Source organism: Eucyclogobius newberryi, unplaced genomic scaffold, assembly GCF_026437365.1.
Source record: "Eucyclogobius newberryi isolate DKJ021-1_F unplaced genomic scaffold, fEucNew1.0.hap1 SCAF_9, whole genome shotgun sequence".
NCBI classification, from domain to species: domain Eukaryota; kingdom Metazoa; phylum Chordata; class Actinopteri; order Gobiiformes; family Gobiidae; genus Eucyclogobius; species Eucyclogobius newberryi.
The window spans coordinates 12046468-12070917 of NW_027316532.1; the positions used below are offsets into that span (position 1 = coordinate 12046468).

The window sequence follows — 24450 nt, forward strand, 5'->3', positions numbered from 1 at the left end:
AAATCGCTTCTAAAAACCCATCTGTTTTCTCTGGCTTTAAACACCATGTAGTATGTTGATTGTATGTTTTATATGTGTTGGGAGGGCAGCACCTTTTATTCTTTTTATTTTGTTTATTTTTATTCCATTGATTTTAGTGTGTTTGTTTGATTGAATTTTCTATTTGATTTTGTTTTTATATCTTATTTTATTACTTTTATCCTATTTATGCCTCTGTAGTCTTTTACCTTGCTGTGAAGCACTTTGGAACCCTCTGGTTGTATAAATTGTGCTATATAAATAAAATGGATTGGATTGGATTGGATTCTCCTCTGCATATGCTCAGGTAGAGCTTCTCTAACACCCACAGACTGAGCAGCTGCAGGAGAAGAAGAACCAAGCTTCCTGCAGTACTGGTCAGCGGCCTGTAGAGGACACTAAAAGACACTGAGACTTCAGCCCAGCTTCAGCAGCAGAAATGAGGGGAAAACGGGCTTATTTGGATTTATTTTAGAACAGAATATATTTGTGGCACACGGTCATTTCAGATTGTGTTGGTGCCTTGACCACATGACACAGGTGTTCCGTGCTCCTGCAGGTGGCGCGTTTGGAGAAGAACTTCTTTCAGACGAAGCGTGAGCTGGAGTGGATCCAGAAGGAGCTGAGTGACATCCAGAAGGAGCTTCAGGCTCTGAGAGACAAGTACCAGGAGGCCATCGAGGAGAAGCAGCTGCTGCAGGAGGAGGCGGAGCTCATGGAGAGGAGGCTGGTCGCCGCAGACAAGCTCATCTCAGGACTCAGCTCTGAGAACCAGAGGTGAGGGCCCCGTGCTCAGAGAGCCCCGCGCTCCGAGCGCGGGGCGCCCCCTGTGCCCCACACTGTGGAACATGACCAGAGCAGAAGAACATGCTTCTAATCAGATCATATTTTTGCAGTCCACCAAAGATGTGCTGAAATCTGCTTGTTCAACAATTAGACCCCAAATAACCACAATAACTTGTATTAACTACGTTACATCATGTCATGGAATGAGACATACACCAATGCTATTCCTTAACACACAGAGAACACAATTCAACTTAGAATATGAAACGACACAGAAATATCAGACGTTTGTGTGGCATGCATGAGAGAAAACGCCGGGCCGGGTCACCAGGCTGTTGTAAGCAGCCTGGCGACCCTCCTTCGTCTCACGACGTTTTTTCTCATGCAGGTTGGTTTTATTAGAAATCATGAAATAGGCGGGTCACATTTCTCATTGGTCAGCTTCACATCAAGGCACTTGTCTTTTACAATAGCTGGTAGAGATAAAGCCTTGGGTAATGTTTATCCAACTCCCTTGAGGTGTTACACCCCTCCCTAGGATAAACATTATTTGCTCCATCTTTACGACACCTCCACAAATGCAGTTTGTCACATGCTGTTTTTCTCTTAGACTAATGATGCAGATAATATATCACTATTATGCAGGTAAAATACATCACAGAAATATAATCATATATTCACATTTTATCACACATCATCATATCATGTGTAGAAATATATGAATAATAATTACATTATTTCAAGTTATTATGAACCTTTAAAAAGTAACAATTACCCTTAAGTTTAGTCACATTTATCACGTTTGACCTCAGAGGATGACCACTACAACCCTCAAATATTCATACATTCTTATCAATCTGATTTTTTAAGGGATTAATACCTACATTATATAACTATTCATCATTCAAAAACATTTTTTCCCTGATGCCAGAAGTATAAACTCTTTCCCATTTATTTTTAATATTGGCTGCTTATTAATGCATTTATATCATTTAGATATTATTCCCTTTGAAGTTTCTGATATATAAGCCTTAAAGGTCCCATAACATGCAAAATCGACTTTTCAGAGCTTTTAACCTTCTTACATTGCTATTTGTGCTTCATATATGTACCCAGAGTGTTTTTTTATTGATTCCCGCAGTGTTTAGCTATATTACAGACTATCTCCTTTCCTCGAATCTCCAAACTGACGGGCGGTGGGGCAAGACCGCGTCATAAGGGCAAGCACGCGTCATCATCCCCCCCCCCCTCCCCTCCCGCCTCCTGCCTGACTAACAGTTTTTGTTATAAAGTCTGACAGCAGCAGGAAGGAAAGACCTAGGAACCTTTCCTTCACACATCGAGGGTGGATCAGTCTCTCACTGAAGCTGCTCTCCAGAGCGGAGAGAGTGTCCTGCAGGGGGTGACACTCATGGTCCAGCATAGATGTGAATCTAGCCAGGAACCTTCTGTCCCCCACCTCCTGCACCGAGTCCAGAGCACAGCCCAGGACGGAGCTGGACTTCTTGATGACTCTGTCCAGCCTCTTCTTCTCCCTCTCTGTGATGCTGCTGCTCCAGCAGGCCACACCATACAGGAGGGCCGATGCCACCACAGAGTCGTAGAAGGTCTTCAGGAGTGGCCCTGTCACTCCAAAAGACCTGAGTCTCCTCAGGAGGTAGAGCCGACTCTGGCTCTTCCTGTACAGTGCGTCTGTGTTATGAGTCCAGTCCAGTTTGTGGTTCAGATGAACACCCAGGTACTTGTATGAGTCCACTCTCTCAATGTCCCGTCCCTGGATGTTCACTGGTGAGGGGGCAGTGGGGTGGCGTCTGCGGAAATCCACCACCATCTCCTTGGTCTTCCCCGCGTTGATGAGGAGGTGGTTCCGCTGACACCAGTCCACAAAGTCCTGCGCCAGTCCTCTGTACTCCGCGTCATCGTCGTCCGTGATGAGTCCGATGATGGCAGAGTCGTCAGAGAACTTCTGCAGGACACAGCTGTCCGTGTCATGTCTGAAGTCTGCAGTGTAAAGGGTGAAGAGAAAGGGCGCGAGGACAGTGCCCTGGGGCGCCCCCACACTGCAGGTCCGAGTGTCAGACACACAGTTCCTGGCTCTCACAAACTGGGGTCGGTCTGTGAGGTAGTCCAGGATCCACTCTGCCAGGTCATACTCCACACCAGCCGTCTCCAGCTTGTCCCTCAGGAGCAGCGGCTGGATGGTGTTGAAGGCGCTGGAAAGATCGAAGAACAGAATCCTCACAGAGCTGCCAGGCTTTTCCAGGTGAGAGAGAGAGCGGTGCAGCAGGGAGATGACAGCGTCCTCCACTCCGATGCCAGACCGATATGCAAACTGCAGCAGGTCCATGGCTGAGCTCACGGTGGAGCGGAGGTGGTCCAGGACTAGCCGCTCCAGTGTCTTCATCAGGTGGGACGTGAGAGCCACTGGCCTGAAGCTGTTGAGGTCTTTGGGGCGCAGTGTCTTAGGCACAGGTACCAGACAGGAGGTCTTCCAGACCTGTGGTACCACCCTCAGCTTCAGGCTCATGTTGAAGACATGCTCCATAACTCCACACAGTTCATCTGCGCAGGACTTAAGGAGCCTGGGGCTGATGCCATCAGGTCCTGCTGCCTTCCTCACTTTAATCCTCTTCAGCTCACTCCTCACCTGTGCTGCTGCACAGGTGAGGAGTGCACACGGTCCAGCACACGGTCCCCCTGGTTGGCAGGAGGACCGTGTGCTGGGGGGATGGGTGAGTCCAGGCGAAGTGGGGAGCTGATGGTCCGGGGCGGAGAAATGAAGAGGAACGGATGCAGGGCATTGTCCAGCTGTGGAAGAGGGAGCATGCAGCTGTGCAGGGGGAGGGGCGGGTGACTGATCAAACCTAGAGAAGTGAGCATTTAAATCATTCCACCCACTGTAGATCCCCCTCTGTCTTGGCAGGGGGGATTTTGAAGCCCGAGATGGTTTTCAGGCTCCTCCACACTCCCTGAATGTTCTTTTGCTGCAGCTGCTCCTCCATCCTCCTCTTGTAGCCGGCCTCAGCCTGCCTGATCTTCCTCCTCAGCTCCTTCTGCACAGTCCTCAGCTCCTCCTTGTTCCCTGACCTGAAGGCTCTCTTCTTCTCCTTCAGCAGAGCCTTCAGTTCACGGGTAATCCATGGCTTGTTGTTTGGAAAACACCGCACCGTCCGGGAGGGAACAATGTTCTCAAAACAGAAGTTGATGTAGTCCGTGATGCACTCTGTGATGGTGTTGATGTCCTCCCCATGTGGGTCATAAAGCTCAGTCCAGACAGTGGTGCTGAAGCAGTCCCTCAGAGCCTCCTCGCTCTCAGCAGACCACATCCTCACCTCACGGGACACCACAGGCTGCCTATGCACGATGGGTTCATACACAGGCCTCAGATGTACAAGGTTGTGGTCCGAGCTGCCCAGGGGAGGGAGGGTGGAAGAAGAATAAGCCTCCTTGGTGTTGGCAAAAAACAAGTCCAATGTTCTATTCTCTCTGGTGGGGCAGGTAACATACTGGGTGTATGTTGGTAGAACAGAAGAGGGAGAAGCGTGGTTAAAGTCACCAGAGATGAGGAAGAGAGCCTGTGGATGCTGTGTTTGCAGCCTACAAGTGCAGGAGAGCAGTGCTTCACAAGCATCTTCAGCATTGGCAGACGGGGCCACATAGACTGCGATCAAAATCACATGTGAGAACTCCCGGGGCAGATAATATGGCCTCATGCCAATAGCCAATAGTTCAATATCCCCGTTACATAGCTGCTCCTTCACTGTGCAGTGTTCAGGTTTGGACCGCCAGACCTCCACCTCTTTTCTTCCCGGATTCTCTAGTTCTGTCCACCCGCAGCAGATGAAAATTGTCCAAACCTACAATAGAGTCTGGCATTTCTGCTGTTAACCAGGTCTCTGTGAAAATCAAGACGCTGCTGTCCCTATAAATCCTCTGGGACCGCATGTTCTGCGCACGCTGTAGAATAAACACCAGATTTATTTCGGCTCAAAGTAGTGTTGATCTGAAGTTCTATCGTTTCTCACTCATTCGCGCGGAACGGCGCAGCGCGGAGCAGACAGCTGTGGGGCTACGTCACGGGTGGGCGGGGCACATGAGGGACACAACAGAATATGATTCTGCATTATTATAATAACACACTATATTATCTGTCCTCTCTCCACCTCTTCTGTCCTCTCCCCTCCTTCTCTGTCCTCTCTTCGGTCCTCTCCTTCTGCTTCTTTGTCCTGTCCTCTGTTCTCTCCTCCTCATCGGTTCTCCTCCTTCTCCTCCTTTCTCTCCTCTGTCCTCTCCTGTTTGTTCTCCTTTTCTGTCCTCTCCTCGTACTCTTCTCCTATGTCCTCTCTTCTGTCCTCTCCCCCTCCTCCTCTGTCCTCCTCCTTCTCCTCCCTTCTCTCTTCTGTCCTCTCCTCTGTCCTCAGGTGGACCCAGGACCTGGAGCAGCTGCGGCAGAGGCGGGTGCGTCTCTTGGGGGACTGTCTCCTCTCAGCTGCCTTCCTCAGCTATGGAGGGGCCTTCAGCTGGGACTTCAGACACGAGATGGTCTCTCAGAGATGGACGGAAGACGTTCAACAAAGAGGCATTCCTCTGAGCCGGCCCTTCAGGGTGGAGCTTCTGCTGACCGATGAGGTGGAGATCAGCCGGTGAGGGACAGAGGGACAGAGGGACTGAGGGGGGACAGAGGGACTGAGGGAAGACAGAGGGACTGAGGGAAGACAGAGGGACTGAGGGAAGACAGAAGGATTGAATGAATGTGCACTTTGAGTATCAACAGCCAATCAGAGGCTTTAGAGCCCCATTCGGGATTCAGAGTCATATTTACATAACTCTTGTTCTAATTCATCCTCTGACCAGCAGAGACTGTGTTTATTACTTCATTAAGTTTGTGCAGAAAAATGTCTGTGATATCAACATTTCATATCAGAAACATATCAGTCCAGTAGAACCTGAAACTCACGACTTTGGCTTCATCAAAAATGCTTTGTGTCTGTAATAATCCCCTATTAAACCAACAAATAATGTAAAATCCATTTGTAAATTCTTCATATTTGATTCCACAGTTAATGCAAAACCTCCTCGTGGTGGTAGGCCACTTCTGTAGGAGAGACTGTGCCACCAAGACTCACACACATTCATACTAAGCAAGGTGAAGCGTCTTAAGGACACAGGGACAGGACAATGTTCTGAGCGGGAATCAAACCTCCAACTTTCTAACATAACTCACTCTCTTCACATGAAGAGAGTTCTTTACATGAACCACAAGCTGTTGACGCATCAGTGGAGAAACAGAAGAATCTAAATGATGTTTTATATTTCTCTTTCTCATCCACACATGTGCACAGTGCCAGTTTGTGCTCGTTTTGGAAATACAAAATAGTTTGTATTCCTCCTGAAACAGGCTAAAGTCCGGCCATCGCCGCCGCCGCCATCTTTGTTTTGGTTTGAGCTGTTTTGACTTCAGCCAAAACCACAATAATGCTCTGATTGGTTCTTGTCCTGCCTATATTACAAATCTTATTTTTCTCTAAATATTTTCCCAAAAATGCTCCCAATATTTCTTTGGTAAAATTTGCAAAAACAAAACTGTCATGGAATGAGACATACACCAATGCCATTCCTTAACACACAGAGAACACAATTCAACTTAGAATATGAAACAACACAGAAATATCAGACTATTGTGTGGCATGCATGGGAGAAAACGCCGGGCCAGGTCAACCAGGCTGTCAACCGGCAACCCTCCTGGTCTCGCAACGTTTTTTCTCATGCAGGTTGGTTTTATTAGATATTATGTAATAGGCGGGTCACATTTCTCATTGGTCAGCTTCACATCAAGGCACTTGTCTTTTACAATAGCTGGTAGAGATAAAGCCTTGGGTAATGTTTATCTAACTCCCCTGGGATAAACATTCTTTGGCCCATCTTTACGACACCTGCAGTTCGTCACACATGCCTTTTTTTCTCTTAGACTAATGATGCAGATAAAATACATCACAGAAATATAATCATATATTTACATTTTATCACATTTCCCTCCATTTTATCAAAGCATTGGTCTACTGTCTCATATGCCAAACACATTACTCTTTTCAGTTTTCAACATGTACAAATAGGTGTTAAAATGATACTTTTACACTCAAGGTTATGTACAGTTCTCAAACATTGAACACACTCCTTTCAGTCAGCCCAAAACATGTCTACTGCCATAACTGTCCTAAATTTTGAGTCAGATTGGTCAATCTCTGTAATTTGACAAGACAGACAATTTATTCTGTCTATAATTTTGTGCGGTGTGATGGGAAAAATAGAAGTACAAGCGGAAAGCCCTTAAACCCGCTGCTCTCTGGTCAGTCAGTTTGTACTTGTTAGGGACACTTCTGGACACTCCAATAGAATCAAATACATTGTATCAGGTGCTGCTGGGACCAGACCGTCCACTAACCTCTCAACCTTGGCCTTGCGGTATGGTTCTGGGTGATGGTGGTCTTTGTTATGACCATAGCTTCCACAAAAGAGATACAGAGGCACAACGTCCTAGTCCCTTTGGCTTCCAAGTGCCCTCAGCACTGTGTCCCCACATCACAATACGTCCGCGCTTGGTTTCTTAAGAGACCTCCTTCCGCTGCTTGCTTCGGTCACACCTTTGACACATATGAACTGGTACATTTCCCATCTCAATTCATAATCTCATTAACATTGCATGTAGGTATGTTGTAGCAGATAAAAAAAAGCTCTTAGTGTAAACAACGGTGGCTGTATAATATGCCATTTTTTTTCTTCAGCTACTGTCATGTCAATTATACATTACACATTTCATAACCTTCCAAAAAAGTTGATCACTTATTTTCGTCCCTCTATTTTTCCATTTACCGGTATACACAGTTGTGACGTTGACCTGTTGGAACATGGATTGGGCAAGATCACCTTCGCCTCTTTGCTGTCTCTTGTCACGTGTTACCGATTATCCGGCGCATAATACAGGTCTTGAGCACCCATATCACCGTCGTCACCGTGATGATGATAACTGTTGATTTCTTTTAGCAGAGCATAGTACTTTGTGTACTGTAGAATCTGTGTTCACATCCATTGTAGCAGAGTATAATGCTTTGCGCACTGAAGCCTCTGTGTTGTCTCTGCATACAAAACCCGAATACAGACGAAGTCCTGCGTCTTGTAGATTTCTTATGGATCTGCCGCTGTGTTGTCCATACATTTCTCTCACTTTCCCATGAGAGCGATGCATCCATGTTTTCATCCCTCCACTGGTCGGTGTATGGCTCCGTCCACCTTGGCTGTTCCACTTTGGTCATCTCTGTAAACACCACATCTCCAACACGTTCTTGCTGTGGTGATAAACAAAGTCTTTGACTGTTCAATGTATTTCAAACAATTCTCTGGTTTAATTTTTTTTTTTTAGTAATTATTGATTCAGAATGTTTGTTTACTCGTACAATTATCCCTCCATTTGAGGCATGGCCTCCCCATGACTCAATCTACAACCTTTACATTTAAACAAAATTCAATAATCCAGATAGTTTACAACATTCACTAATCCAGGATGTAATCAAGGGAGAGATGGAATTGCGTCTGTGGTCCCCCCCTTCCAAGGCGCCAGGCCCCCCCATGTCTGTAATCCGACACTGCCAAATCTATCCTTTTTACCACCGTGTGTGTGTGTCAAATACATCAAATAATTATCTCAATAATTCCCCCATTGAACCGGCCATAAGGGTCAACTCCCAACTTAGAATCTTTCACATAATTAACATCAAGTTTCACATCTGTTGGTGTGGCCTGAATAAGGTCACACATCTAATGTAATATGAGCTAATCTTCTATATGTGCTTCAGGTGAGTTTCAAACTCAATCTCTCACACCTGCTCATGTGGTGCTTTACAAACATTGTGTATTAGTTTGTTCTCACAAGTCTATATGCGTATAAAAAAAAAAATCAAAATGATCCTAAACCTTCCCCTTGTACATAAGGCACATCTCTTGCTATCAACCTGTTTTTCCCTTTGTTCCCTACTTAGAGTTGTGGCTCCGACCTGAGTCCTGTAATCACTGGTTTCATAACTTCTATAGAGTCTAATTTTGGATGAAATTGTCTTATTTAAATCTATTCAATTATTGATTGAATCTCAACAATCCTTCAGGTATTTCCTTTAGAATGTCAAATTCTTTCCCTGTTAATGTAACTTTTCCTATTACTCATCACGTCAACCCCCCTTGAGGTGTTGCTGTCCCTGTGATGCGTAAAGATAACGACATCTGCTCCATCCTGGCCTCTCCCCAGATTCTTACCATCACCTATGTTTTCCCAGTCAATAGGCCCATTTGTTATCTCTGACTATCTTTTATGACCCATATCCTCCCATGTCCCCCCCACTTCTGCGTCAATTGCCTTAGTTAATGACACACAGTCATGTCTTCCCTGGGAGGGCACTAGCACGTCACTATTTAACTTATTCCCTCACTTACGTCTACATCGCAATACAAGGTTTCCTCATGATAATACAAATAAATAAGTTACTGATATAACTTTTACTACCACTTTACTTACTGCCCGTTCTACTCCTATGTCCAAAAACATCAGTAGTCAGCCATTTACCCATATTATCACACTCCAGGCCTGTGCCTGTATTTTATCCTAAATTTAAGAACACTTCTGTCTTTTCGTCCTGTACTTTCATACATAAGTCCAAAAATAATTTTGTCAAGTCCAAAAATAAAACGAAACAAAACGTAGATTTGTTCTGTGCACACAAAAAAAACACAACTTTTGTATTCTATGTCGGGGACAGGAAGTGTCCAGTCTTGTGATCACATTCCCCAAAATATTGACCATCTATAAAAATCTGAATTAATCTTCATCTCTTAGCAAGTTTAATAAAATCTTTATAATTGATTGTTGTCAATCAAAACAAAATCCTTAAAATTTGTTCTACAGAGCTCTCAATACTAAAATTTAAACCAGCTGGATTTAGTTCCTAATTCATTCATTCAGAGCGTCCTCTGCCTGCTGTCTCTTCCCTTCTCCTGTGTTCTTGACCCCTCTCTGCCACGTCATCTGAGCATACTGCAAGTCTCCTTCCAATATCCTCTATGACTTTTCCTTTTACAGTTTGGGGTGATAATTCTGGCATTATGTGGTCTCGGTCGTCTGAGAGAAATGCTACATGCTTTACAGACGAGTCATGTCCCAAGCTTCTAGTAGAATCTTTTATTGATTTTCCACCGGAGATAATGCTAGGTGTTTAAAGATTCACCCATGACTGCAGATTTTAGACCTCTCAGAATAACGCCTTGTGACCCTTGTATGATTAATTGTGATTCACACTTGTTAGTTAACCACTTATTAATCCTCAGTTACTTCGCTCGTGCACAGCGCTTACATTCACTCATCTTTATGTCAGTAACAACTCGTACATAAGGCATCATAACTTTCGTTCCTGTGAGTAATTAAACTCCTCTTTATGTGAGAAACTTCTCTTAAATAAAGCCTGTATTTTTTTTAATGAGTAAATATTAAACTCCTGTATTTTTTGTCTGTGAGAAATATTAAACACCTCTTTATGCGAGTAACTAAACTTCTGCATAAAGCCTATGCATAAAAAGTTTTATGGCTAACTCTTTCACACACAAAGTTTTGGCTGACCTTTTTTGTCGCCTGTGTTCTCCTGCTGCCTCGAAACGACGCGCTCGCCTCGCAGAGAATGAAGTGCGATGGGCGGCCACGGGAAAAATGGACTTCCTTCTGCTGTGCACACAGACTTTCACCGATTCACCGCTCAATCTCCGCGAAGGGCTGCTTGTCGTCCGGCTCGATAGGACCAGAAAATGTCATGGAATGAGACATACACCAATGCTATTCCTTAACACACAGAGAACACAATTCAACTTAGAATATGAAACGACACAGAAATATCAGACGTTTGTGTGGCATGCATGAGAGAAAACGCCGGGCCGGGTCAACCAGGCTGTTGTAAGAAGCCTGGCGACCCTCCTGCGTCTCACCACGTTTTTTCTCATGCAGGTTGGTTTTATTAGATATTATGGAATAGACGGGTCACATTTCTCATTGGTCAGCTTCACATCAAGGCACTTGTCTTTTACAACAGTTGGTAGAGATAAAGCCTTGGGTAATGTTTATCTAACTTCCCTGGGGTGTTACCCCCCCCTCCCTAGGATAAACATTCTTTGGCCCATCTTTACGACACCTTCACAAACAAATGCAGTTCGTCACACATGCCTTTTTTCTCTTAGACTAATGATGCAGATAAAATACATCACAGAAATATAATCATATATTTACATTTTATCACAAAAACAAAAAAACAATCACGATGTGTGTGTTGGTCACAGTCGTGATGTGTGTGTTGGTGTCATGGAATGAGACATACCAATGCTATTCCTTAACACACAGAGAACACAATTCAACTTAGAATATGAAACGACACAGAAATATCAGACATTTGTATGGCATGCATGGGAGAAAACGCCGGGCTGCGTCAGCCAGGCAACGTTTTTTCTCATGCAGGTTGGTTTTATTAGATATTATGGAATAGGCGGGTCACATTTCTCATTGGTCAGCTTCACATCAAGGCACTTGTCTTTTACAACAGATGGTATTTTTCTTTAGAGAAAGCCTGCAAGGGGGGGTGCAAGTCCCCCCTGGGGTGTTACATCCCTCCCTAGAGTAAACATTCCATTGCTCCATCTTTACAACCCCATCACAAATCCTGTTTTTCTCTTAGACTAATGATGCAGATAATATATCGCTATTATGCAGATAAAATACATCACAGAAATATAATCATATATTCATTTTATCACAGTAGGTCACAGTCGTGGTGTGTGTTGGTCACAGTCGTCGTGACGCGCGCGTGCGTGTTGGTCGCAGTCGCCGTGACGCGCGCGCGTTGGTCGCAGTCGCCGTGACGCGCGCGCGCTGGTCGCAGTCGCCGTGACGCGCGCGCGCTGGTCGCAGTCGCCGTGACGCGCGCGCGTGCTGGTCGCAGTCGCCGTGACGCGCGCGCGTGCTGGTCGCAGTCGCCGTGACGCGCGCGCGTGCTGGTCGCAGTCGTCGTGACGCGCGCGCGTGCTGGTCGCAGTCGTCGTGACGCGCGCGCGTGTTGGTCGCAGTCGTCGTGACGCGCGCGCGTGTTGGTCGCAGTCGTCGTGACGCGCGCGCGTGTTGGTCGCAGTCGTCGTGACGCGCGCGCGTGTTGGTCGCAGTCGTCGTGACGCGCGCGCGTGTTGGTCGCAGTCGCCGTGACGCGCGCGCGTGTTGGTCGCAGTCGCCGTGACGCGCGCGCGTGTTGGTCGCAGTCGCCGTGACGCGTGTTGGTCACAGTCGTCGTGATGCGTGTTGGTCACAGTCGTGATGTAACATTCCCAAAGGAAAATTACCAATCAAAATTAAATATATTGGGTTAAGATGATTTAAATATACTTTGCCGCTGTGATGGGCTTTTAAAAACAGGAAATTAAAGAGACACAGCTTTAAACAACAACAAATTATATTGGGACACTTCAAATTATAACAAAATATTATTCCAACAAAGTTAGTCTTTAGTCTGTGCCCTTGGCGCAGGTGCTCCCAGCGTCCATAATTATCCCCAAAGTTCCTGAAGGTCAAAAATTAAATGGTCAAAAATTATATCCACTCCGTTAGGTATTCCAAACAAAAAAAGTTATTAAATCCCACAAAAAAGGTAAAAGGCCGAATGATATGCGCCGCGGAGTGTGCGGCGGTGCGCGTGTCCGAGCAGAGCAAACAAACAAAAACAGAACGCCCTCACCGGTCTGCGGCGCTGGGTCCGGTTTGTCCAATGAGCACCAAGAAGCACCGCTCCAAACTATGGGTCATAATCCTTTATCCGTTTGGCCTGGTGTTCGCACTAGTCGTCCGGCTCGCAGCAGCCTGGCCGTGTCCAACAAAGAGCGTGTGTCCGCCAGAGGAGACGAGAGGAGAGGATTGAGGAGAGCGCACGCACCTGCGCCTAAGTACCTCCAGCCCCGCCCCGCATCAGCTGAAAACAATCAGCTGAGCTGAAGTAAAAGATAACTGCATGACATTAATTACAGCGCAACCATAACAACAAGGAATACATATACAATCATATGTTGCATGTGCTACAATGATGTGTGTGTTGGTCACAGTCATGATGTGTGTGTTGGTCACAATCATGATGTGTGTGTTGGTCACAGTCATGATGTGTGTGTTGGTCACAGTCATGATATGTGTGTTGGTCACAATCATGATGTTTGTGTTGGTCACAGTCATGATGTGTGTGTTGGTCACAGTCATGATGTGTGTGTTGGTCACAGTCATGATATGTGTGTTGGTCACAATCATGATGTTTGTGTTGGTCACAGTCATGATGTGTGTGTTGGTCACAGTCATGATGTGTGTGTTGGTCACAGTCATGATATGTGTGTTGGTCACAATCATGATGTTTGTGTTGGTCACAGTCATGATGTGTGTGTTGGTCACAGTCATGATGTGTGTGTTGGTCACAGTCATGATGTGTGTGTTGGTCACAATCATGATGTTTGTGTTGGTCACAGTCATGATGTTTGTGTTGGTCACAGTCATGATGTGTGTGTTGGTCACAATCATGATGTTTGTGTTGGTCACAGTCATGATGTGTGTGTTGGTCACAGTCATGATGTGTGTGTTGGTCACAATCATGATGTGTGTGTTGGTCACAGTCATGATGTGTGTGTTGGTCACAATCATGATGTTTGTGTTGGTCACAGTCATGATGTGTGTGTTGGTCACAGTCATGATATGTGTGTTGGTCACAATCATGATGTGTGTGTTGGTCACAGTCATGATGTGTGTGTTGGTCACAATCATGATGTTTGTGTTGGTCACAGTCATGATGTGTGTGTTGGTCACAATCATGATGTTTGTGTTGGTCACAGTCATGATGTGTGTGTTGCAGGTGGGGGTCAGAAGGACTTCCTCCAGATGAACTGTCAGTGCAGAATGGAATCCTCACCACACGAGGGAGCCGTTTCCCCCTGTGCATCGACCCCCAGCAGCAGGCGCTCAACTGGATCAAGAAGAAGGAAGAGAGCAGCAACCTCAAGGTCCTGGCTCTCCATTCTGAGTATTCATGTGTCACTAGTGTTCACGTGTCACCGGTGTTCACGTGTCACCAGTGTTCACGTGTCACCAGTGTTCACGTGTCACCAGTGTTCATCACCAGTGTTCACGTGTCACCAGTGTTCACGTGTCACCAGTGTTCACGTGTCACCAGTGTTCATGTGTCACCAGTGTTCACGTGTCACCAGTGTTCATGTGTCACCAGTGTCACCAGTGTTCACGTGTCACCAGTGTTCACGTGTCACCAGTGTTCATGTATCACCAGTGTTCACGTGTCACCAGTGTTCATGTATCACCAGTGTTCACGTGTCACCAGTGTTCATCACCAGTGTTCACGTGTCATCAGTGTTCGTGTATCACCAGTGTTCACGTGTCACCAGTGTTCATCACCAGTGTTCAAGTGTCACCAGTGTTCACGTGTCACCAGTGTTCATCACCAGTGTTCATCACCAGTGTTCATGTGTCACCAGTGTCACCAGTGTTCACGTGTCACCAGTGTTCACGTGTCACCAGTGTCCATGTGTCACTAGTGTTCATCACCAGTGTTCACGTGTCACCAGTGTTCACGTGTCACCAGTGTTCATGTGTCACCAGTGTCACCAGTGTCCAGGTGTCACTAGTGTTCATCACCAGTGTTCACGTGTCACCAGTGTTCACGTGTCACCAGTGTTCATGTGTCACCAGTGTCACCAGTGTCCAGGTGTCACTAGTGTTCATCACCAGTGTTCATGTGTCACCAGTGTCACCAGTGTTCACGTGTCACCAGTGTTCACGTGTCACCAGTGTTCATGTGTCACCAGTGTCACCAGTGTCCAGGTGTCACTAGTGTTCATCACCAGTGTTCACGTGTCACCAGTGTTCACGTGTCACCAGTGTTCATGTGTCACCAGTGTCACCAGTGTCCAGGTGTCACCAGTGTTCATCACCAGTGTTCATGTGTCACCAGTGTCACCAGTGTTCACGTGTCACCAGTGTTCACGTGTCACCAGTGTTCATGTATCACCAGTGTTCACGTGTCACCAGTGTTCATGTATCACCAGTGTTCACGTGTCACCAGTGTTCATCACCAGTGTTCACGTGTCATCAGTGTTCGTGTATCACCAGTGTTCACGTGTCACCAGTGTTCATCACCAGTGTTCAAGTGTCACCAGTGTTCACGTGTCACCAGTGTTCATCACCAGTGTTCATCACCAGTGTTCATGTGTCACCAGTGTCACCAGTGTTCACGTGTCACCAGTGTTCACGTGTCACCAGTGTCCATGTGTCACTAGTGTTCATCACCAGTGTTCACGTGTCACCAGTGTTCACGTGTCACCAGTGTTCATGTGTCACCAGTGTCACCAGTGTCCAGGTGTCACTAGTGTTCATCACCAGTGTTCACGTGTCACCAGTGTTCACGTGTCACCAGTGTTCATGTGTCACCAGTGTCACCAGTGTCCAGGTGTCACCAGTGTTCATCACCAGTGTTCATGTGTCACCAGTGTCACCAGTGTTCACGTGTCACCAGTGTTCACGTGTCACCAGTGTTCATGTGTCACCAGTGTCACCAGTGTCCATGTGTCACTAGTGTTCATCACCAGTGTTCACGTGTCACCAGTGTTCATGTGTCACCAGTGTCACCAGTGTCCAGGTGTCACTAGTGTTCATCACCAGTGTTCACGTGTCACCAGTGTTCACATGTCAACAGTGTTCACGTGTCACCAGTGTTCATCACCAGTGTTCACGTGTCACTGGTGTTCACGTGTCACCGGTGTTCACGTGTCACCGGTGTTCACGTGTCACCAGTGTTCATCACCAGTGTTCACGTGTCACCGGTGTTTACGTCTCACCGGTGTTCACGTGTCACCGGTGTTCACGTGTCACCGGTGTTCACGTGTCACCAGTGTTCACGTGTCACCGGTGTTCACGTGTCACCAGTGTTCACGTGTCACCAGTGTTCACGTGTCACCAGTGTTCATGTTGACTACGTAACAGGCCTTAATGTGGGCGGCCGGAGAAAGGAGCTTGAACTTGACCTCACAAACCCTCATGGCTCAATCTGTCGCTGATGTTCAGTTCTCTGTGTTTTCCTCTTCTGCCTCTGCTGGTGTTTTGAGCCTGTTCTTTACCATAAAACGTCACCAGAAGAACTCCTGGAAAGCCATGTCTCAGTTGTCTCTTAGTTGCTTGTACTGGTCCTCATACAGGAGGAAACATAAAAGGGGAGTCGCTCTATCGGTTTCAAGTCAAACATCAGAACTAAGTGAAGATGTTAAAACCCTCAGCTAGCTGACTTATTTTTGAAGTTTTGCACCAAACTTCAAATGAATGAATCATAGACTTAGAGAAACTTTGTACTTATACATTACTGCGTTATTACATAAAAGAAACTAAACAAATCAACACCAGCGCTTTTATTGTTTTTTTTATTAGAGCAAATAAATCATATTTCTCATGGGAACCATCTCAAAATGATAGACGTATTAGTGATCTTAACAACAATGTTACTAGCTATATCAAAAGTAAAGTGGAAAAAGAAGGAAATAGTGTTATAGCCGACTGAAGAATGAAAACGTATAAGCAGATCAAAGCACATAAAATATAGTGATGTGGTATTTTATAACAGCAAGTGCACATTATTGGAGTGGCTCATCAATATTACTGTACTTTTCTGACTTTAAGCTGCACTTTTCCCCCGCACTTTGAACCCTGCGGTCATTACAACGGTGCATCTAATTTATAGATTTTACTGGCTAACGGCCACTGCGGGCGCTGTAGCAGGAAGCACAAGCGCTTGACACGCTGTAGAAGGAGATGTCAGTGGAAGCACTGTGTAATTTATTACAATCAGACTCATATTCACTGAGAAATGAGTCTGATGAGGAAGTGACTCTAGACACAGACATGCAGAGCGCGGACATGTGATATACAGGTCTGCAGTTTAGAACCTGCTGCAGTGAAATGAGACTTTCTTGGTCAGACCTGATTCACGGGTCAAAAGACAACATGGTCATCACGACATGGACCATGTGTAAATATGTTTATGACTCATGTTACAACGTCACACTCACTTAGGGATGCATACCGCTACGACGGACCGGATCTGGACTTGTAAAAACGTTTCGGTTCAGGTCCAAAAAAACCGAAACCCCGGTGATTCGGTTCTGGACTCATTAAAAATCTACCACTCACATTCTATATCCTTTACGTTCTAGAATCTAAACCATCTTAAACCTTTCATAGATCGCGAAATTCGCGATAGAAAAGACGTAAACACTGACATCGCTGTCAATGGCGCGCCCGGAGCCATCAGCGACGCACGCGTCTTCCGCGCGGCAGAAGTTGAAGCCGGCGCAATGAGTTTAAAGATGCGAGAGACCGAACATTCGGGAAGATCGCTGGCTTAATTGAATCGTTTTAAGCCGCCGCGTGCGTCGCCGCTTGTGCCGCTCCGTGAGTTAGACGCTCATTAAAGGAGCCGGTTGTGCTTTGGTTTGGGTGTAAATATTGTAACTTCTCGCTCAGGTCAGTAATGCTGGTTTAGTGCTCACAAGTTGTCACTTTATTTCTTGAACAGAGTTGGTTACTGTTGGCCGTAACCATGGTGATGGAACAGGAACATCAAAAACCACCTCGTCTCCTGAGCCCGCTCTTAGCTCCGCCCCAGAGACCGCACACACGCACTAGAGACTAGGGTCGCTACAATATGGTTGAAATAACTGTATTATGTTGTGGTGTGATGTAGCATTTATAAATAAATAAGTCAAAGTAATATTGTTTAATTGCTGGATTCATTAATTGGAGCTTATATTTTGTAATAGTATTTGTATTCTACAGTTGTTAAATATGGTCTTGTGTTTAATGCTGTTAATGTATTGTGTGTAGTGTAAAATATTTTCATATTCTATTTTTGATACTGCTAAGTTGATTGATTTATAGTGGTTTGAGTTGACTTTTATGCTAGTTTTTGAAGGTTTTCACATGACTTTGATGCCAATGGATCTGCAAAATTTAAGAGTGGAAATGTATCTAAAGCATTAAACTTCAAGTGTGGGGGCCAGCCCAGTCAAACCAGTAATACACTTGACAAACATAGTATCAGCTGAAACAGCTGCCCTAATACCAATACTCAACTTGCTCTTGTTCGGAAGTTGTTCCTCTAGTAAAACACATGAATGTGTGTTAGCTAGTAGCTTGTGATTTGTAAGTTGTAACTTCTGTTAATAAACAGTGAATAAACCAGATAAATTGAGTTTATTTCAGTCTGCAGTTAAGCCTTGTGTTTGATAGTCGTCCTTGTTCATGTGTCTTCCACTTAATTTAGCGAAGTAGCTTGTGTTATGCTCTTATAACATTATGCAAAAATGGCATGAGTTCCGCCGGACTCATTAGGTCCGGACCTGAACCTAAACCTCTGGATTCGAATCCGGACTTGAACCTGAACGTGGGTTTAGGTATGCATCCCTACACTCACTCGATAAGTATGAGCTCAGGAGCAGATGAACCAGATGTGAAGACACAGAGTCATCAAGGACAGAGGTTAAACTTCAAAATGCTGTGTTTTATTACAATCCTCATAACTCATATTCACTGAGAAATTAATATAATTAGTCCCACAGTGCAGCGGACCTCAGGTGCAATGCAAGAACCCTGATTCAAAAGACGCATCACTTCCACGTTTATGTGTCTCATGTTAAAACGTGGGCACTTGCAGTTTATGGACAAGTTCTATTTTATTTGTAAATGTGCAGCTTTTATTCGGGGTGCTGTACAGCCCGAAAAGTATGGTAAATATTTTAAAACTGCTCTACTTTCCATAAATACTGGACTGATAATTCCACTTGACTTGTGATGTAAAACTCCAACAATGGAGTTGACCTGTGGAATGTAGCAAACAAAAGCTATAACAAGGAGATGGATGACAAAGACAGAACTCTCTGTAAAGAACTGGACTGAAATAACTCTGGACAAACGGAAGATCAAGTTTTGCAGTGAACCTGAAAATAGACACATTTGAGGGCTTTGGGACAAATGGGACGAATCCAAAAGGGGACATTTACCAGACTGACTTTTTTGACTACTCTTTGTTTTTTTTACTTTTCTTGTTCTCTGTGTATTGTTCTGTTCATTTGTAGTGTAGTTTTCTATTTAAAATTATATTGTTCTGTTCCATTGCCAACTTTATTCATATGAATGTAGTGTATGTGCTAACATAATGCTCACATTCCGTTGTATTTGTTCAGATCTCCTCGTTCAATGACCCAGACTTCCTGAAGCACTTGGAGATGGCTATCAAGTTTGGCTTCCCGTTTCTCTTTCAAGATGTGGATGAATACATTGACCCGGTGATCGACAACGTCCTGGAGAAGAATGTGAAAGGCGCCGGGGGTCGGCAGGTCATCAGACTTGGGGACAAGGAGGTGGACTATGACCCCAACTTCCGATTATACCTCAACACCAAGCTGGCCAACCCCAAGTACTCGCCGTCAGTGTTCGGCAAGGCCATGGTCATCAACTACACTGGTACGTCCCAACCGTAGAGCGGTGTAATACATTGGAGTGGTTCTACAGTCACCATCTTGTGACTGTAGAAGAGCCAGGTACTGGATCTGAAACAGGCAACAGTGCAGCCTCGCAGGGCCCAAAGACAACATTGTTGATTTGACCCACAGACACAGTTAGAAACCTGTCATTAAAGCCTAAAAAACTTTAGTTTTGGCTCCGATTTTTCATGACCTGAACTCAAAGATGGAAAACCAAGGTCTCTGGGCCGAAGAACACGGTTTCAATACATTTAGAGTTAATACAATATAATATCTACTGATAGAGTAGATTTTTGTGATAAATAACAAATATTGCCCATCCAATTAAACTAGGACAAGACTAGAACCAACCAGGTCTGAACCTGGACTAACACAGAATCGAAACAGGTGTAAAGCAGATAAAACAGGGACTAAACCAAGACCAAACCAGGTGTAAATTAGTTCCAACCCAGAATTTATATTTTGTTTTAATATTTGGAAGATGGGTCGTGGGCCAGATTAAATCACTTGGAGGGCCTGATTTGGCCCCCAGGCCTGATGTTGAATAGGCTACATATTTTTTTTGGGCTTTTCTAGGATAAATAGTCAAGACCTGGTCCCATAAACTCCATGAGCTCCATGATGTAATAAACTGAATCCACATAAACTTGTATTCATCACATGACTAACATTAAATCCATGTTGTGTGCAGTGACCCTTAAGGGCCTGGAGGACCAGCTGCTCAGTGTCATCATGGCCTATGAGAAGAAGGAGCTGGAGGAGCAGAGGGAGTTTCTCATCCAAGAGACCAGCAACAACAAGAAGCTGCTGAAGAACCTGGGGGACTCGCTGCTGCGTGAGCTGGCCACCTCCACGGGCAACATGCTGGACAACACTGAGCTGGTGCAGACGCTGGAGGAGACCAAGTCCAAGGCCCGCGAGGTCAGGAACTGAGACCCGTATACCCCAACCCCCAAACCCACACTCTACCCATCACCGCTATACCCCAACCCCCAAACCCACACTCTACCCATCACCGCTATACCCCAACCCCCAAACCCACACCCTACCCATCACCGCTATACCCCAACCCCCAAACCCACACTCTACCCATCACCGCTATGCCCAAGACCCCCTCGCTCCTGTGTTGACCCCCTCGTTCATTGACCCCCTCTCTCCTGTGCTGACCCCCTCGCTCCTGTGCTGACCCCCTCGCTCCTGTGCTGACCCCCTCGCTCCTGTCTTGACCCCCTCGCTCCTGTCTTGACCCCCTCGCTCCTGTCTTGACCCCCTCGCTCCTCCAGGTGTCGGAGAAGCTGAAGCTGGCCCAGAAGACCTCGGTGGACATAGACAAGCTTCGGGACGGGTATCGTCCTGCAGCGAAGCGCGGGGCCGTCCTGTTCTTTGTGCTGACCGAGATGGCTCTAGTCAACAGCATGTACCAGTATTCTCTGGCCTCGTATCTGGAGGTCTTTGACTACTCGCTCCGCAAGTCTCTGCCTGGCGCTGCCCTCGCCGAGAGGCTCCACAACATCATGAACGCTCTGACCTACAACGTCTACAACTACGGATGCACCGGTGCGTCACTGTGGCCCAGTGTGCACGTCCTCTAGTGTCTGAACAGAGAAATGTCTAAGGGATTTGGAAGAGTTATTTAGCAATATAAGTAGAAAACGGGGCACCAGAGAATTCACTCAAAAGGCTCAGTATACAGTCCAGAACCAGAATTATTTGTCAGGTTCATTTCTCAAGTAATTAAAGGTCCCATAACATGCAAAATCGACTTTTCAGAGCTTTTAACCTTCTTACATTGCTATTTGTGCTTCATATATGTACCCAGAGTGTTTTTTTGATTGATTCCCGCAGTGTTTAGCTATATTAGGCGGTGGAGGCAAGATCGCGTCATAAGGGCAAGCACGCGTCACCATCCATTTATGTGGCAGTTGATGCAGCAACCGGGAAAATAAACGGAGAGAAGTTCTATCGATACCGAAAAACCAGGAAATAAGAGCGCGATGGACATAAGACTTTTATATCTGTTCTGCGCACGCTGTAGAATAAACACCAGATTTATTTAGTCTCAAAGTAGTGTTGATCTGAAGTTCTATCGTTTCTCACTCACTCGCGCGGAGCGGCGCACCGCGGAGCTGACAGCTGTGGGGCACACATTATGTCACGGGTGGGCGGGGCACACACGCGCTCTGAGACTACGTCACGGGTTGGGCGGGGGAGCCAGACCGCTCTTCGCAAGGATGGGGGTGAATATCAAACCAAGCCGTTTGCATTTCCGGGTTGGTGAGGGGGTCCAAGGTATGGGTGATATTTCTTAACTATTATGTTATGGGTGTTGCACAACCCTTATTATTATCAATTATACACTTAGGATAGACTACAAAACGTGAAAAAAGCATGTTATGGCACCTTTAAATAAGCAATGTTCACAATGGCATGAAAATACCTAATAAGCTGTAGCACATTAAACTTAAACAGAAGAGAGGATTTGTTTAAACTGGGATTTAAAGATGAAAGTAGAAAAGAGGCTGAGATGACAAGATGACAATGAGGGAAGTTTGAGTTGGGATTTAACTTGATCACGTTAACGAGGCTTTTCAAATCTGTCACTTATGCATTTGTGGACACAAGCTGAGGTCAGCTTCCTGTGGGCTGAGATCAGCTTCCTGTGGGCTGAGGTCAGCTTCCTGTGGGCTGAGGTCAGGTTCCTGTGGGCTGAAGTCAACTTCCTGTGGGCTGAGGTCAGCTTCCTGTGGGTTGATGGACTTCTCTTTTCTCTGGAGTGGCCAATCTGCAGAACCGAGCTGCCGACCTTTCTGGACATTCAAAAATATGGCTCCTGTGAGGTTATGTTAAACTGATGAATGCAAAGGGCAAATGATCTCAATTCTCTTACAGAAATATGTATGACACTTTTCAGCCTTGAGTAAGTTGCTAAAAGATCTAATTTATAGACATTTAAGGGTCACCATAAGGGTCACCCACTCCTGGACTCACTAGTTTCTATGAGCGTGCACACACCTGACTCACGTCTGCTTTTGGTCTTATGCTTTGTGTGATTTTTGTTGTTGTTGTTTTATGGCGGTTGGCATCCAAGTGTTGCATTACCACCAGACTTTATTCCTCAGACTGGCTTTATGTGATTGTGACTTCTTGTGACTGTGGCTTGTGTGATCGTGGCTTTGTGCGATCGTTGCTTTGTGTGATTGTGGCTTTGTGTGATCGTGGCTTCGTGCGATTGTGGCTTCGTGCGATTGTGGCTTTGTGTGATTGTGGCTTTGTGTGATTGTGGCTTTGTGTGATTGTGGCTTCTTGTGACTGTGGCTTGTGTGATCGTGGCTTTGTGTGATCGTGGCTTTGTGTGATTGTGGCTTTGTGTGATTGTGGCTTTGTGTGATCGTGGCTTTGTGTGATCGTGGCTTTGTGTGATTGTGGCTTTGTGTGATTGTGGCTTTGTGTTCAGGCCTGTTTGAGAAGGACAAGCTGCTGTTCTCCTTCAACATGACCATAAAGATGGAGCAGGCTGAAGAGCGTGCTCCACAGGAGGAGCTGGACTTCTTCATCAAAGGTTTGATATTCTCCTGCTGAGGCTTTGTGTAGATCTGTGAGTCTCATCTTTCTCTGCTCCTATGCACCCAAAGGGAACCTCTCTCTGGAGAAGAGCCCAAGGGCCAAGCCATGCGATTGGCTGACGCACCAGAGTTGGGAGGATGTGGTCAAACTGTCTGAACTGTTACCGGAGCAGTTCAGCTATCTGCCTGACGATGTGGAGACAAACTCTGAGCAGTGGAAGAGTGTAAGACACAGCACACTCTGCATGACATAGAAGAGGGATTCATCTTTATGTGTTTCAGTGGTACGACCTGGACGCTCCAGAACAGGCCCCGGTCCCCCGAAGATTCCAGGAAAGTCTGAACACGTTCCAGAAGCTGCTTCTGCTTCGCTGCTTTAGAGTGGACCGAGTCTACAGAGCAGTGACCGACTATGTGGCTGTCACCATGGGAGAGAAGTAAGACCCCACAGCAGTCACAATGTGCTTTTAGTGCATTTCACAGCTCAGACTAAACGTTTGACAATAAATATATAAGAATTTACAAAAAATATTATATTGTTTCCTCTAGTTTGTCTATTCTGTTGAAGTTGGTAATTTACTTTCTGGGCAGCAAATGTAACCTTCATTAGCAAGGACTACAACCCCAGCTAAACATGAAAAACATGAACATACAGAAATGGATGCGGTTTTGGAGATGGCGATGAGGGCTGAAGGCTCGAGGAGATACATTATAAGAATTAGAACAGGGTGGGACGGAGGGACACAAAGTCACAAAGGCTGATATGTGTGACCCGGATGCTTGAATAGTGTAGCCACCGGGATACGCGTGAAAGGGGTGTGGTCTTGCACATGAACTTAAGATATACTTATCTTCATTTCACTAGCAAGAAAAACTGTGGAAGTGGATACCATTTTGTTTTTTTTCGCGATGAGGGCTGTAGGCTCCCGGGCCTCGATACCCCCAAAAGAAGTGAAGACGTGCCAATTGAGCGGACTGGAAGTCGGGTTGGTTATCATGGGTGTAGCCCTCAAAATCCGTAGAGGACCAGCGTTCCTTGATTTAACGGGGCAGCAACTTGACTGGAGGTAAACTGCAGAGCAAAAGGAATGTCCAGAAGGAAACTCTCAGCAGCAAAGGAGGAGAAGGCGAGAAGGAACATTCCGTTTTAGCCTTTGATAACCATCATTTTTTGTTCTCTATGAGCACCGGAGCGAGGTTTGCCAAGCTTGAGAGCAGCGTAAAAAGAAGTTGATGCTGCTCAGGTGGGCTCAGGTGGACGGAGACTGGTAGGTGAAGGTGTAGTCTGCCTACGTAATAGGTTTGGGAGAGTATGTCGGACGAGGGCAAGTTGAAGCCAGGCAGTCCAGGAGGAAGAGGAGGTCAGCCAGAGCAGGCCTCAAGTGTGGAGTGTGGAAGCTGCCAATGGAGGAACTGGGGCCGGTGACGGATGTTATTGTTGATG

General features: G+C 45.9%; 1 protein-coding gene across 1 annotated transcript in view; it reads left to right on the forward strand.

Annotated features, from left to right (window-relative positions):
* Positions 1 to 24450, forward strand: part of dnah10 (dynein axonemal heavy chain 10) — a 170517-nt gene that overhangs the window by 129462 nt on the left and 16605 nt on the right. The window contains exons 60-68 of the mRNA XM_072439315.1: positions 578 to 795; positions 5226 to 5447; positions 13758 to 13905; positions 19144 to 19423; positions 20135 to 20364; positions 20727 to 21000; positions 22898 to 23002; positions 23076 to 23230; positions 23289 to 23443. Of these exons, the coding sequence (XP_072295416.1) occupies positions 578 to 795; positions 5226 to 5447; positions 13758 to 13905; positions 19144 to 19423; positions 20135 to 20364; positions 20727 to 21000; positions 22898 to 23002; positions 23076 to 23230; positions 23289 to 23443 (1787 nt within the window). The remainder of the gene's footprint in view (positions 1 to 577; positions 796 to 5225; positions 5448 to 13757; positions 13906 to 19143; positions 19424 to 20134; positions 20365 to 20726; positions 21001 to 22897; positions 23003 to 23075; positions 23231 to 23288; positions 23444 to 24450) is intronic.